Source organism: Euprymna scolopes, chromosome 44 (assembly GCF_053919585.1).
Source record: "Euprymna scolopes isolate OS-2025 chromosome 44, ASM5391958v1, whole genome shotgun sequence".
Lineage (NCBI taxonomy): Eukaryota > Metazoa > Mollusca > Cephalopoda > Sepiida > Sepiolidae > Euprymna > Euprymna scolopes.
In genome coordinates, this window is record NC_136525.1 from 11,248,391 (window position 1) to 11,265,787 (window position 17,397).

The following is a 17,397-nucleotide window of genomic DNA, read 5'->3' on the forward strand; positions in this document are numbered from 1 at the left end:
TAAACTTTGTGATATATTTCCATTCTATGGAGGTCAGGCGCGAACGAACACCCCATAATTTTATTATACCATATTTCTTAAAACTGAAACATAATTATCAAAGTATACTTACACAGATAGATATGAAAAGTCTTTATTAAAGTTTGTGCCCATTTCCATTCTATGGGGGCCAGGCGCGACGCAGACCCCGCAATTTTATTATACCATCCCTATTTAAGTTAAAACATACTTATCAAAATATTCTTATGTACATCTATATCAAAAACACTTGTAAACGTTTTTTTTTTTAATTTTAAAATTTTTTATTTCCATACTTTGGACCCCATGCGCGTACGCAGACCCCACAATTTTAATGAATCATCATTATGCCAGATCAAACGTACCCATTCCTGTTTCAAAGTCGGACCTATTAGATTGAAGACCCTGAATTTTCACGAAGGTTGTTTAACAAACAATTATCCACATTTGGAGTACTGTAAAAGTTTTGCATAAACCCACGAGCATCTTTATTACACATTTATTTCTCCACGTGCTACTGTCTAAATAAAAACATTAAAGTCAACATATTACCTACTGAGGGGAATGTTGGTAATCTCAGAATTATAGAATCCATCCTCATATCCAAACACAAATGAGACATGCGGATACTTTCTATTTTATTATACACATGAAGTTCAATTTTATGTTTTTATATTTGTTTTCTTTATCTTGTTTGTCTAATACCCATTGTTCAACTTTTACAAAACAATGGAAGTACATAAATTTTCACGAACTGTTATTTATAAAATAATCATCTACATAATGTTCATTTTGGTATTATGCTATGAAACAAACTAAATAACAATACCTACATTTGTAATACTTATATGCACGAACATCTTCTCCACAAGCTATGCCCCCCCTCCAAAAAAAAACATTATAATCAACATATCACTTACTGGGAGGGATATCGGTAACCTCAGAATTATAGAATCCATCGTAATAGTAGCCCCATACATAAAAGTGGCACTATTCTTTGGTTGGGGGTGAACATGTAATTTAAAAAAATAAAAACAAAAAAACAGGGGCGACCTGCATTTCCTGGTCGAAAAATACGCTTAAATATATTTTAATTTACGCAAATTTCGTATTTAATATTATAGAGTCAATTACTTAATATTATATTGTACCCTATATATAGTCATGATTTCAAAAGTAAAAAAATAACATAAGCTTTGAGTGCCATCAGTTAGAATCGAAACAGAAACCAAAGCGTAGCAAAACATAGTTTCATGATTGTAAATTATGTCTACACGCTAAGTGAAAGCTGAATTTTATTTGTACTTAATATGGTTGGACTGTGGAAAGGAGTGTTGATTTTATTAAACACAAGCTGGTGTCCAGGAAAACAATGTTTTTGATGGACAAGATGCAAGCAAGGGCGGTCGGACGGTCCATAGAATTTTATAATTATATAGATGCACGTGCGCGCACACACACACACGCGCGTGCGCGCTGTAAACACATCTTTAGTTATAACTAGGGCTATGACAAGATAATATTCTTTTCATTGTTTACACTCTTGTTAATATGTTATATGTTTTTATATAGACTCTTGTTAATATGTTATATGTTTTTATATAGACTCTTGTTAATATGTTATATGTTTTTATATAGACTCTTGTTAATATGTTATATGTTTTTATATAGACTCTTGTTAATATGTTATATGTTTTTATATAGACTCTTGTTAATATGTTATATGTTTTTATATAGACTCTTGTTAATATGTTATATGTTTTTATATAGACTCTTGTTAATATGTTATATGTTTTTATATAGACTCTGTTAATATGTTATATGTTTTTATATAGACTGATGTGGTTATCGGTTGATTAAGTGTTTCTAACTGTGTTGGATATATACTCGAGAGTCAAAACAATGACAAGAATATTCTGTTGTCACAGCCCTAGTTATAATCCAAGGCATTAAATCGTCCAGGGAGATAACTCCTTCCAGTCACTATCCCAAATATGACAACTGTACTCCATCTAAACGATAGTTATGTAAACTAGGCAGTATTTCATCAATATTATATATTATCGTGTACTTCAAACGACTATCTTGTATTATTGATTTGCATAACAGGAAACATGAGTTGGAACAATTTAATTGAAGGCATTGCCAGGGCCGCTGCAAGGAAGGTGGGCTCTCTCTACCGTGCTAGAAAACTACTAACACCTAAAAGTATCCTGTACCTCTATAAGGCAACCATTCGCCCATGTATGGAGTATTGCTGTCATATTTGGGCTGGTGCAACGGCTACTAGTCTCTCGCTCCTAGACAAGGTTCAAAAGAGAGTCGCAAATCTGATAGGCCCTAAACTGGCATCAAAGCTTCAGCCTCTGTCCCATCGACGAAAGGTTGCATCCCTCTGCCTGTTCTACAAGTATTTTAGTGGTGAATGCTCTGACGAACTGCAGACACTTGTGCCCCCACGACGTAGACACCCTCGGCAAACCCGACAAGCTGCAAAATCCCACCCCCACACTGTAGAGATCCCTAGATGCAAAAGATCTTTCTACTCCAGTAGTTTCTTCCCCAGAACCGCACAAATTTAGCCATATTCAATATTCAATTTGGCATGAAACACTCGGGCTAGATTTTGGAATTCCATTCCAGGTCACTGCTTCCCCAACTGTACTGACATGCAGAAGTTCAAGTACAACGTGAACCAACATCTTGCTGCCCAAATCCCTACATAGTTCCCCAGTAGTTGTTTCCCCTGATAGTAGCCCCCTATACCAGTGGCAATGTGCCTTGTTTGGGGTGAAAATGTAATAATAAAAAATTAAAAAATAACAAAAATCCATTACGATGCTAATGTATAATCTATTTATATTTTTGTCTTAATTATATGTTACAAGAGGCCTTCAAAACTATGTAACCTTAAATTACGGTTTTTCTTGCAGGAATTAAGAATAATTTTAAGGCATCAGATGTTTATTTTGCTTTGTATAGTACATCTAACTTGTTGTCTTAATTATATGTTATACGTGGCCTTCAAAACTATAATCTTAAACGATGAGTTTTTAAAGAAAAATGAAGAATAATTTTTTAATTGCATCAGATGTTATATTTTGCTTTCTACAGTGTTGTCTTAATTATATATTACAAGCGGCCTTCAAAACTGTAATCTTAAATGAGTTTTTTTACAGAAAATAATTTTTAATGGCATCAGATGTTATATGTTGCTTTCTATAATCTAACTACATTGTTGTTTCAATAATATGTTACAAGCGGCCTTCAAAAACTATAATCTTGACTGATGCATTTTCTTACAGACGTAATTCAGTTCTCTAAGAAGCTGGAAAATCTTACAGTCAAAATGACCGAAACAGCCACGTTTGTTTGTGAGACAACAAAAGAGACCAAAGTGACATGGTTGAAGGACGGCAAAGTCTTGACTCCAAATAAGAAAATTGAAACAGTCAGTGAGAAACAAGTCCATAAACTCATTATACACGATGCTACGGCTGACGACAAAGCTGATTACAAATGCACTGTAGCAGACGTTTTCACTGCAGCAACTCTCACCGTAGAAGGTAGGCCAGGCGTTTTCTGCTCCTTATTTGCACGCCTTTTTAATATCATTATTTTTTTTCTTGTTGGATGCCAGTGATCTCTCACTGGTAAAAACAGGTCAGTTTCCCTGGAGTTTGAGTGGCAGCAAATCTCCACATATTTTTAGTACATTTCGATCATTTCCATCATTATTGTAACTCTCTTGGGGTATTTTTTAAAACGGTTATTTTTGCTCTGTTTTTGTGAATTCTGACTTGTATTTTCATCTTTGCTGGTTAAATATCAACGCATTTTTATACGACATGACGCGGGAGAAAGGTTCCTTTGGTTTTAAAGTTGAAAAAAAAAAATAAGATAAAAGGAGAAAAACAGATTTTTATCTTTAAAGTCACTTTGTGTGTGCATGTGGAGGCCCTTCTTTATAGGTTCTGAAACGGCTGAGTCTTTCTTTAGCAAATTTCACACAAAGCTAATTTATCTTTCTGGCAATGTTCTTAGATATGTTTTGTACAGAAATTCATCTGATAAGTATCGAAAATAAAAAAAATCGATCTTAAAATTAGTCTTGCTTCTCTTATAGATAAAAAAAATGTTATAGGGGAATATTTTACGTTACACCGCTGTAATCGTGGCCGGTGTAAGGTAAAATATTCCTCTGTAAAAATTCTTTTTTTTTTCTTTAAGAAAAGAAAGACTTTTTAAGATCGTCAAGTCCAATATCAGCTGACGTGATATTGTAAACAAACACAGACAGAATTTGATGAACGAAATTATGATCATTATTTTTTCTATTTATTTTTTTTTTTTCATGAATTACTCCACCGGGCAAATTATTCCTCGTAATATATAATATTCAATAGAGGATCGATTCTATAACAATACATATGCAATCTACATGAATTAAAATATCATATTTAAGCGTATTGTATGACAGGGCAACGCCGGGTGTCCAGGTAGTAATAAATAAGTGACCCCCACCCATCGTCTATCTCTGACGTCACTTCCTACTACCTTTTTGTTATCTTTCACTAAAGAGTCACAACCCATCAAGGCACAAATGCCACTCGAGGACAAGAGTTAATGGTTTGCGTCAGCAGTGAGGCAAACACTTTATACACCATGCAAAGAACAGCAGAATAGATTTATATATTTAAAAAAAAATTTGACTCATACTTTTTTTTTTTTTACAAAGGAGTCACCACTTATCAAGGCCCAGAAGCCACTCGACTATAAGGGTTAATGAGTGTACAGTAGTCAATGGGAAAATTGGATTACTTAAGTGGATGGCTCATCAAGAACTTGTTTCCGTTGGACTCAAAAACGACCATATTGTAGTCGGCTGCAAAGCAGGGAAACGGAAGGATTCCTCAGGCGTGTAGTTCTAAGAAAGAAGCTTTGTCTATGGAATCTACGTTTATGTTTAGGCACAGATAAAGAGTGGGGGGGGGGAATTAGTGATAGTGGTTACAGATAGACGAGTGTTTTTTAGTGAAAATCAGACCAGGGTTGGGGATCATAGATTGTATCTCAGACGAGCACTTGCCATGAAAATAACGATAAAGCAGGAACAGGTTCGCAACGTCTCTTCTGTGGGAAAGGCTACGATATCTAATTGACTCTGTTATAATAAATACGAAATCTGCATAAATTAAAATATCATATTTAAGCATATTTTACGACAGGGCAATGCCGGGTGGCATTCCAGTATACTAATTATAAATACAAATCTTTCTATTTTTGATTATATATTTAATTTTTTTTATCAACATCGACTTTTGAAATTGAGACGACCTTTCTGCTCCACCATGTATTTAAGAAATGGTTTATAGTCAAGATTGTCTCTTGTTTTTGACTTCCGGTTTTTGTTGTCGATTTGGCTGGATAATTAGACATGATCAAATGGACGAGAAAGCTATTCTTAACATGGGAAAAGCGGGAAGATTTTGTGTTATCTGAGAGGAAGCTGATCATTAATTAGACTATATCTTGCTTGGCACCGTCGTTTCATCTGTTGAACAGAAACGAGATATCAAGAAGAGCAGACGAACTTGACTATAACCAAAAAATGTTTTGTTTTTTTTAATTATTTAAATACTAATCGAAATTAATTGCGGATGTATTTGCATATATTTTTTTCAGCTTCACGTGTTCGCTTGCATAAGCACGTCTCTTTAATGCTTTTGGATTGGTTTATTCAATTTAATTTTAAAAAAAATGCTTGAATAGGTTTGACAGCGAAGTTTTCCATCTTGAAGCGAGCTGCACTGTACTTACATTTTTTTTTTTTTGTACCTACATGCTCTGCTTTCACCGGAATTTTACACAAAATTTACATAAAACACCGGAAAGTACCGAACGAACATTTTTTTTACATATTATTTGGATTTATCGAATTACTGTTCTTATCTTGAGTGTCATTTTTTTTCACAACGTTTTGGTCGATGTAACCGCCAACCTTCTTCATGTGTATCTTTTTTTTTTTACATTGGGGTCACCACTTATCAAGGCCCGAAGGCCATTCAGGGAGAAGGGTTATTGCGTGTACAGTAATCAATGAGATAGTATTGTAGTAATCATTAATATTGGGGGTTTTGATAGAGTGTCTTACTTAAGGGGGCGGTTTGTCAGGAGTTTGTTTATGTTGGACTTGAAGACGTCCAAGTTGTAGTCAGGTGGGAAACAGGCAAGCGGCAGAGAATTCCACTGGCGTGCAGTTCTAAGAAAGAAGCTTTGCTCATGGAATCTACGTTTGGATTTAGGCACAGATAAAGAGTGAGGAAAATTATTGACAGTAGTTTCAGCCAGACGGGTGTTTCTCGTGAAAGATTGGCGAGGGGGGACGAGGGATTGGAGCTCAGACGAGGACCTGCCATGGTATCTTGTTGAACTTGGATATCTTTCTGTCAAACTCGGGAATTTGGACGGAAGTTCAAAATTTTGTTCGAATTCCCGAGTTCGACAGAAACATTCCCGAGTCCGACAAGATACATCTGAAGAAGGTCGGAGGTTACATCGACTGAAACGTTGTGAAAATCACACTGAAGATGAGAGCAGTAGTTCGATGAAGCCAAATAATGCAGATTAACAATCCTTATACAAAAATTTTAGAAAGGGAACATTTTTTTTTCTTTTTTTTTTTTTGCACAGGTTGGCTAATTTTTTTGAATGAATGAAAAATATATTTCTGTTGTTGTAAAGATAATTCAAGGAAAAATGAAAATAATATTCTTTTTGTTGTTACAAACGAAAATACAAAAAAAAAATTATTCGAAAATTTTACAAAACTTTAAGAAAATTAAAATTAAAAAAAAAAGAAGACATATCAACGCATACACAACAGAAAAATGGCAAACTTACTGGAATGAACATTCTAACAACAAACTTCACGAAATAATGAAAACATGAAAAAAAAAACAGAACAAAATACGAAACTAAACAGAAAAGAAGTTAAACTAACAAGAATAAAAATAGGCCATACATATTTAACCCACTCATATCTCCTAAAAATATAAGGCCAACCCATCTCTATACCTTGTCAAACACCACTCACAATCAAACACATTACTTGAAGGCACTGATTTTGTAACAACAAGAAATCAATTCTACAAAGAAAAAAAATATTAAAGACTTCTTCGATAAAAACAATCCCCCACATCATACTCTCATATCTTAAAAAAATTGGCCTTTATAAAAAATTTTTAAAAAGAACCCTTTATACAACATCTCCCGAAACCCATAGACACTCGGCATAAAATTACTGAAAGAGTTGGCATGCTGTAAGACCCAACAAACAAAACAAACAAAAAAACACTCATTGTAAGGTAAGTTTAATGAACAAATATAGACCGTCTCAAAATGTACTCTTCTTATGTTAGTTGTTTTTTTTTTTTATTTTGTACTCTGAAAAGAAAAAGGGGTTTAAGGCAGTATAGCTCGTGGTCATTCGACATCGAAGCTGATAGATGCGATCTGAGGATAAATATCGAGAACAAATAAAGCCACAGATAAACTTTCGATTGCACGTTTTTACTTGCAAAGTAAGGCGCCAAGGGAAACCGAGAACATCAATGATTTTCTAGAGAGATGCAAGCTGCAGGCACAAAAATGCAAAAAAAAAAAAAAGAAAAAAAGACAAACAAACTAAATAAGCGACCAGATCATTGCTGGAACAAAATATCCGTAATTACAAAAACAGCTACTTAGCAAAATCGAGGCAAGATCTATGCAAGAATTTTTTTGCTGTTGTTCACAACGTTTTGGCCGATGTACTCTAAATCCTATTAAGCTTTTTTATATATAATAATAATAATAATAATAATAATAATAATAACAACAACTACAACAATCCAAACGAGAACAATAATCTGAAAGAATCAAATACTGCAAGTGACAACAATGCCTTATCTTATAAACATTGTTGCACTAATGATCTCATTCAAAAATACTACTGCGCCCTCTCCTTCGATCACCAACTCCTGGATCATTGTTTTGCCTCAGTCGAAATGAAAGGTCCTCTCTTTGAAGAAGCACCTAGGAACTTTCACCCTACAACTAAAACCGAAGATTTATATCTAATCTATTGTTTAGGTCACTAGAAAAATGGGGTACTTATGCAGAATAGAAACTACATTATCATCGGCATATTCCAGGCAGATTACGTTAACCATCACAATGTTACGAAACGTTTATCTGATGAAATAACTTCGAGTAGAGAAGAAAAGTATAATTGAAGAATCATGTTTGCAAATATTCGAATTGATGACGAATTGATGATCATTATCGCCCAGCTAAGACTTGTGAAAGATTGTCTATAGTTTTTTTTCGTGACTGAGCGATATTTTGTTACAGTAATTAATTCTTATTTTAGTCACGTAATTTTTTGGTACTTCGACAAAAAGAGGGTGGATCTGTAAATTCATCCTTGTCCCTTCTACAATTTGGAGAGCTGTGGTCACCGACGCTGTTGAAAACAGCAGGACCACTGCTTGCATGCTAAGAGAGAAAGAGAGACTAGTGGTAGAATCACCAGCCCACATGTGGACAACAAAACTCTTCTGTTTTGTTTTCGCTGCTCTGGGCAACGTCGGGTATCCCTGCTAGTCGTTTTTGGTCCCCCACCGATTTATCGGAGAGGGACCTATGTTTTCACTGGCGTCTGTGCGTCCGTTAGTTTTGGGCGATTGCCAGATAACCGTCCATTAGTTTTTCCTGAAATTTTACCACAAATTGTCTTTCATTAAATAGATGTGCACAGTAAAAAAAAAAAAAATTTTTTTTTTTTGCAAAAATTCCCGTTGCGTCCCCAGGGGTTCAAAAGGGGTCCAAAATGCCCTAAAATGGCATGTTTTGCCCCATAACTTTTGATCCATCCATTAGAATTTTCTGAAACTTGGCCAAACTATGGAGCCCATTGTTCTTAATATAACATCAGTATGGATGACCCTGGTAAAATTCTGGTTTGTGTCCCCGGGGACTTTCAGTGCTAAAAATGCCCCTTTTTGTGGCTCTTTTTTCATATTTCTCAACAAAAACTTGATATGTCTGACTACATAGTGGTTTTTCACGGTGGTCAACTCAAATATACATGTGTTAAGGCCTGAAACTGCACCATTTTCCATTTACACTGGGATTCGCCGTTCCCAGGGGCTCAAAAGAGGTCAGAAATGCCCCAAAATGGCCAAAAATAACACTTTTTGCCCCACAGCATTTGATCCATCCATTAAATTTTCCTGAAACTAGGCAAAAATGTGAAGGCCATTGTACTTAATATAAATTCAGTATGGTTGACCCTGGTAAAATTCTAGTTCGCATCCCTCTGGGACTTTTAGGACTAAAAACATGCCTTTTTGGAGGTCGTTTTTCATATTACCCAAAAACTTGATATGTATGCTAAATAGTGGTTTTCCATGGTGGTGAATTCAAATATATATGTCTTAAGGCATGAAACTGCACCGTTTATCCCTTTTTACTGAGAAAAATAGGCATTCCCAGGAGCTCAAAGGGGGTCACAAATGCCGCAAATTGCAAAAAATGACACTTTTTATGCCATAACTTTTGCCCCATCCATTAGATTTTTCTGAAACTCAGCGAAAATGTGAAGACAACGTTGGCCCTTCACACTTCTCACATTCATCATTTCTTCACTATTTTTTGTGGCGTCATCGCACATGTAGCACCAGGGGGGGGACCACGCACGCGCGGCTTGTTAAAATAACTTTTTTATGGTATTTTATTCTGTTTGTTTTACTGTGTTTTTTTGTTGTTTATTTGTTTTTGTTTTGTTTTGTTTTTATTCTCTGTTTTTGTCTTTGCATATCATATGTGTATTTTTTGTTTTATTGTTTGTTTTTTTTCTTCTTTTTCTTTTGTGGAAGAAAAAAAAATGGCTTCTATCCTTAAACCGTTTCTGCTTTTCTTTCTTTTTTGTTTCTGCTCCTACATTTATTAAACTCTCGCTTCTACGTTTTTTGCCTCCCCCTCGCAGAATCAGGTGCCGAGTTTGCCAAACCGCTAACGAACGTGACAATTACCGAGAAGGAAACGGCGGTTCTTTGGTGCGAACTGACCAAAGCCAATGTCACTGTCAAGTGGCTGAAAAATGGACACAGTATGAAGAAAAATGAACGCATTAAGATTGTCACTGAAAATTTTGTCCAGAAACTTATAATTGAAGATGTTTGCTTTGAAGACAAAGCCGAATATATTTGCGATATTGGGCACATGTCTTCTAATGCAAGATTAATTATTGAAGGTAGGCCTTAATCATTGGTATATCTTAATATATCAAGCTGCCTTCAATAAATTTCCAGACGTTTTTGTACAGGCATTTAAAATTGTCGTAGACTCTTGAAAATTCAATATGTTATTGCTAGACATCTTATGAGAGGACTGACCAATTCTTATGATTTCAGGTTCAAATAAACAGCTACAGCAGGAATTTGAATACACCCTACTAAAGCCTGATTGTCACAGCTGGTGAATTTAAAAAATGCAATCTGGACGTGAGGACCCTTTTAGAAGAACGATATGCAATAAAATTCTGTTTTAAACTTAGAAAAAAAAAACGCAACAGAAACGTATGGAATGCTTCAGACTGCTTTTGGACCATCTTGCATGAATCGAGCATCAGTTTTTGAGCGGCATAAGAGATTCAAGGAAGGCAAGGAGCCTGTGAGGGATGATGAGTTAGGAAGTCAGAACACCAGATTTGATTGGCCAAATAAAGAATTTCATGAATAAGGACCGTCGTGTGTCTATAGAGACAATAAGTTAGATGTGAGAAACTGAAAATGAGGAAGATTTACACAAAATTAGTCCTAAGGATATTCAGAGAAGATCAGACTATTTGACCAAGATGGACATCAAGACTGTTCCTCACCCTCCCTATAGTCCAAACTTTGCTCCCTGTGACTTTTTGGTTATTCCCTAAGCTCAAGGAAAACCTTAGCGGCTAATGCTATGAGGCAATTGAGGAGATGAAGGAGGCTGTGACGAGAGTCATTGACATGCTTACACAAGAGGACTTCCATCAGGACTTCCAGAAGTTGTTGGAACGGCATAACAAGTGCATTGCAGCCGGAGGAGATTACTTTGACGGGGACTAGAGTTTCATGTGTGTACTATCAATAAAAGTGCCCATACAAAAAAAGTCTGGAAACTTATTGAAGGCACATCGTATATATATATATATATATATATATATATATATATATATAAATTTGGTTAGCAATTTTCTGTTTAATGTGTAGCGAATTAGCAATAGTTGACTTTAGAAGTAGATCTTGACAGCCTCATAATTCTCACTTCCGTTATTTGATCCTTTAGTCCTCACATTCCATGAACAATGTTTGTGACAAAGGAGAGGTATGATTTATGTTTTCTGGGTCGAAACCCATCCAGCTAACAATTATTGTTGGCTAGTTTTTGATCTTGAAGTAGTATTTTATTTGTTTTATTTTTTTTATTTTTATTTATTTATTTATTTATTTTTTTTTTTAGCTCCTTACATCCAGTGGCTTCATGCCTTGTCTGGAGCGATTTTCAAAAAAAAAACAAAACAAAAAACGTTTAAATATTTAGATAAATACAAATGTAGGGCTTGATTATATTATGACATTTCAATTTTAAGGCGTGATTTTTTTTTTCATGACTATTCGACACATAGACGTCGATGTGTCACGTGATTCGTGTTAATATAAAACTCGAACTGACAAATTACACGAAACTGAAACGAAATAAGTATGTGCTATCGTCAAGATTCCCGCAAAACGTTTTAATACTTTTTGCTTTTTGTTTCAATGTTGAATTAATCTTTGATTTTTTTAAAAACATTTTTCACCTAAAAATAGAACGAAACCATAAAAAAAGACGATAAAGAATATGTCAACATATAAGTATGACACAAAAAGTATAAAAAAAAACATCTTGCAGTAATTTTGACAGTGACTCGCATACGTTTATTTCGTTTCAGCTTCATGTAGTTCGTCAGTTCACATTTTTACATAAGCACAAATCACATGCCACATTGGCACCTGTATGTTAACACTGGACATTTATGTGTCAACATTACCATAGAATTAAATTATGTTTTTTTTGTTTTTTTTTTGTATATTTGTGACATTAGCTCCCCTCTTAGGGGAGGTCTAATACCTCACAATTCACGACTAAATAACATGTGTATACATTCATAAACGTACATCGGGATTCCCCACATTTAACTACAATAATCCTCCGTGAGTGAGACAGCCACTCAACTATCGTCTCCAAGAGTGAATTCTCGCTGGCATTAAAGTCGGAAGCGACAACATTGAACTCTTTCTCCCTTCCTTTGCGGAGAGATGGCAAAAGGAGAACTGTGTAGTTTTATTTTGTATATTATTACTGAAGACAATAATTCACTTTTATCTTTAATCTTTAATAAGGCCTAACCTTCTGGAAATGTGATCTATTACCCACCATCTACTATGACGATGGTTGTCGCAAAGGAAAAAAAATTAAGCATATGCACATATAAGAAAATTTCCATTAGGAATTGAGCTAACGTGTTTAAGGAAATGACGTAAAAGGAAGTCTCGAGCTTATAAATGTTTTACACGGTTCTTTCTTCTTTCATTTTTGGGAGGATGGTGAAAGGAAGATTACTGCTGTGTACTTTTAACTTGTGTTATGCTAATGAATATGGTAATTAAATTGTGATGAATAAAAACTAGAGATTGAAATTCCGCAGCAATAGATGTGTGTGTTGTTTTCTTTACTATAATCAACACACCATCGCAGCGGTTGCTAAAAAAAAAAAACAACAACAACAAAGGAAGAAAGAGAAAGAGAGGCTGACGAACTCTACACTCGAAATTAAAGTTGGAAGCAACAACATAACGGAACGTGTTGGTTAGTATGTAACAAGCTGTAATTAAAGGAAATTTTGAACACTGAGAGAGAGAGAAAGGGAAAGAGAGCAAAAGAGATATAGATAGAAAGAGAGAGAGAGAGAGAGAGAGAGAGAGAGAGAGAGAGAAAGAAATAGAAAGAGCGAGAGAGATTTCATTGAATCAATCACCTGATGCGCACTGTCCTTGTTTTGGAGGCAGTATGCAAAAATACGTCTTCTCTTGTTCAAATCTTGCCGGCTAAGAGAGTGAAAGGGGTCCCACTTGAAGCATTGATTTGCATAACTTCCGTCCGGTGTCACTGAACTCTTTGGCGCCTAAGCTTTTCCCACGCAACTAATAATATGCACAGCATTAATGCATAAAATATTCGAATTTAACTCAAAAGAATTTTTTTAACAATTACTTGAATCAAAAATTTGCTGCTGTTTGTTGCTTTAAAGTTCGTTAAAGTTGCCCATTGTGTGTTTCTTTGAAAAATTTTCATTGTGTGTTGCTTTGAAAAGTTGCCACAATTTGTTGCTTCGAAAGGTTGCTATTGTGTGTTGCTTCAAAATGTTACTATTACGTGTTGCTTTAAAAAGTTACTATTGTGTGTTGCTTTAAAAAGTTGCTATTGTGTGTTGCTTTAAAAAGTTGCTATTATGTATTGCTTTAAAAAGTTGCTATTGTGTGGTGCTTTAAAAAGTTGCTATTATGTATTGCTTTGAAAAGTTGCCACAATTTGTTGCTTCGAAAGGTTGCTATTGTGTGTTGCTTCAAAATGTTACTATTACGTGTTGCTTTAAAAAGTTACTATTGTGTGTTGCTTTAAAAAGTTGCTATTGTGTGTTGCTTTAAAAAGTTGCTATTATGTATTGCTTTAAAAAGTTGCTATTGTGTGGTGCTTTAAAAAGTTGCTATTATGTATTGCTTTGAAAAGTTGCCACAATTTGTTGCTTCGAAAGGTTGCTATTGTGTGTTGCTTCAAAATGTTACTATTACGTGTTGCTTTAAAAAGTTACTATTGTGTGTTGCTTTAAAAAGTTGCTATTGTGTGTTGCTTTAAAAAGTTGCTATTATGTATTGCTTTAAAAAGTTGCTATTGTGTGGTGCTTTAAAAAGTTGCTATTATGTATTGCTTTTAAAAGTTGCCACAATTTGTTGCTTCGAAAGGTTGCTATTGTGTGTTGCTTCAAAATGTTACTATTACGTGTTGCTTTAAAAAGTTACTATTGTGTGTTGCTTTAAAAAGTTGCTATTGTGTGGTGCTTTAAAAAGTTGCTATTGTGTATTGCTTCATAAAGTTGCTATTGTGTGTTGCTTAAAAACGTCTCTTTAAAGTCTTGCTTTAAAAAAGAGCTATTGTGTGTTGCTTCAAAAAGTTACTATTATGTGTTGCTTAAAAAAAATTGCTATTGTGTTTTACTTAAAAAAATTGTTATTGTGTGTTGCTTTGAAAAGCTGCCATTACTTGTTGCTATAATAATCTATTAACGGCATTTACATGTTTCAGATTGCTTTCTTTTCTCAGTTGCTATTATTTTCACAACGTTTCAGCCATAGTACGCTTCAGCGTTCTTCAGGTGCCACATAAAATAAACAAGTCAGTTGGAAAGCGGACAAATGGAAGAGAGTTCCACAGGCGTGCAGTTGTTAGCCAGAAGCTTTGTTCATGGAATCTACGTTTAAGTTAAGGCACAGATAAAGAGTGGGGGAAATTATTGGTGGTAGTTTGGTAGTTTGTGTTTTTCGGCGAGGGGGGGGGGGGAATAGATTGGAGCTCAGACAAGCACTTGCCATGAAAATAATGATAAAGCGGAGACAGTCTCTTAACGTCCCTTCTGTGGGAAAGAGGTTGCAGGAAAGAGAAAAGGGCATCCTCCTACTAAGCTACGAAGTCTATTTTGAACCCTGTCAAGGCAGGATAAGCTGCTTGAAGCAGCTTATCCTGCCCAGATGTTGCAACAGTACTACATCATTTTGCGTTCCTGGCTTTTATATAGGTAGAGAATTGCATCAGCAGTGAGATATCTACTGGAACTGTAGAATGACCCCACCACTTATTCACACGTTGAAGCATGCGTAGACCTGTAGTTTGAAGACCAGTTGGGCTGACAAGCCATATGAGTAAGAAATGTTTCCTATAGAGACGTTTTTTTGAAAGACGACTTTTTTTTTTTTACACAGTGGTCACCACTTATCAAGGCCCGGAAGCCACTCAGGGATAAGGGTTATTGCAAGTACATTACATTAGTGTGGAGATTTGATGAAGTGTTTACTTAAGGGGGCGGTTCATTAGGAATTTGTTAACGTTGGACTTGAAGACATCCAAGTTGTAGTCAGGTGGGAAACAGGCAGACGGAACAGAGTTCCACAGGCGTGCAGTTCTAAGAAAGAAGCTTTGTTCAGGGAATCCACGTTTTGATTTAGGCACAGATAAAGAGTGGGGGAAATTTTTCACAGTGGATTCAGCTAGACGGGTGTTTTTCTGTGAAAGATTGGCGAAGGGGGACCAGAGATTGGAATTCAGACGAGCACCTGCCATGGAAATAACGATAAAACAAGGATAGGCTCGCAACGTCTCTTCTGTGGGAGAGAGAGGTTGCATCCCCCACTAAGCCACGGAGTCTTAAAAGTACACTTTGGCAATAAAGGGTTAATTAGCACTAAGAAAATTATGCCCGCTTCCTCACTGCAGCCAAGAGCTCTAATTCAAAAATGCCAGAGTCCTTCTCCAGAAAAGTCTTGATTGTAATCTAAAACCTTCCGGCTCGTTGCTTGATCTCTGGTGGCCATAAAAGTGCTTGTCCAGACAGTTCTATCCTTCATACACTCACGTGTAGTTGAAGGGCAGGTAATTCATCTCGATTCAACCTTTTCTACTTAAATCAGCAAGTGTGTTCTAAATAAATTAATAACATAACTGTGTTATGTCTGCTAAATCACCATGGAAACAAGTGTTTAGATTGGACTAGCCTGGTGCAGTGTCCAAATAAATAGTAATTGTCTCAGTATGAAGGGTTTCCCCTACATTGACCAAGGACCAATTACAGAACAGATACTACCTGGGCGAAGGCCAGGCATTGGCATTTGCATTCGAATAGTTTTACTTTATTTATACAAAAAAACAAAACAAACAGCTGATATGACAACATGGCTGGAATTTTGTTTAACTCGATCAAAAAAAAAAAGGATAGAGAAGATGTCCGTTTGCAAATCTGAGAAGTATGTGAAAACTTCTCCCAGAATTTAACCGATGCGAGAACCCCCACCCAAATGCCTTTCATGAATATGCACAAACGGCTGCACCTATTTTGCCCTTTATATATATAGACTAGCGGGGGGGCCCGGCGTTGCCCGGGTATTTGTAGGTGTGTGTGTTGGGGGGGGGGGTAACAAAAAAAAAGTTTTGGTAGGTAGGTAGGAAGGATCAAACCAGAAGCCTTGAGGTGAAGATGGAAAATAAAGTGTGAAAAAACCCTGACATTTTACCGCTGGTCCAGCAAGGGAGAGCAACAGAAAAACGTTTGTGATTTATTTTAGGATTAAAAACTAAATACCGACAGGTGCATGGATTTAATGAGGTCAAATAGAAATCCCCGCAGGTAACTTTTACTGCGAGGCAGTTTTTTGAGGGTTTTTTGCCCAACTTTGGCTGGTTTTGTTTCCCCAAGATGTTGGAGGGGGAGGGGCAGCTCCCCATATAAAGGGGATTGTCCAAATTGAGTAGCACTTGTCTGATATACGGGGTTTCCCCCACATTGATAAAAAGCTTTATTGCTTTCTGGACATTCCGGGTACAAAAGCTGGGAACAACATTTAATTTAGATTTAATTTTGCTTTTATATAAAAAGCCGAACACACACCAGGGGAGTCGAAATAGCAAGGATTTTGTAAAAGTCAATGTAAATAAATCTAGACGCGCGTTCGCAAATCGTAGATATTATTATCTAGGGGGTATATAAACGGTTCTGTATGGCACAATCCCGTTGACACACCGGTTCTCACCAGATCACCAAAGTTAAGCAATGTTGAGCCTGACCAGTACCAGATGGGTGACCATTTGGGAAGGCTTGGTGCTGTATGTACCTTCTGGGAAGGTTGGGCATGGGGCCAGCACCCTCACCCTCTAAAAAGAACTCCTCGCTACAAAAACATCTACAAAATTTGCAGATGGCCTATGCCCCTCCAGGGGCTCAAGAGCAATGGATGGATATAAACAATTCTAAGAAATAGTACCCCCCCCAGAACCCCTTTCAAAAAAGCCTTTGCCAGGTATACAAAAAATGTGCTTTTTATATAGATAGATAGATGACATGGATATTGTGCATTCCAAATAGATTAAATGGTTCGGTTTTAAATTCCGAGAAGGTTAATGATGATGGCACAGGCACCTGAAGAATGATGGAGAGTTTAGCGGACGAAATGTTATAAGAAAAGCAGTCATCTGAAAAATGTAAATGAT

At 36.0% G+C, this 17,397-nt stretch overlaps 1 protein-coding gene across 1 annotated transcript in view; it reads left to right on the forward strand.

The window, feature by feature from the left end:
* Positions 1-17,397, forward strand: part of LOC145268689 (uncharacterized) — a 1,072,728-nt gene that overhangs the window by 883,478 nt on the left and 171,853 nt on the right. Inside the window, exons 179-180 of the mRNA XM_080124201.1 lie at positions 3,324-3,584; positions 10,049-10,315. Coding sequence (XP_079980327.1) covers positions 3,324-3,584; positions 10,049-10,315 — 528 coding nt within the window. The remainder of the gene's footprint in view (positions 1-3,323; positions 3,585-10,048; positions 10,316-17,397) is intronic.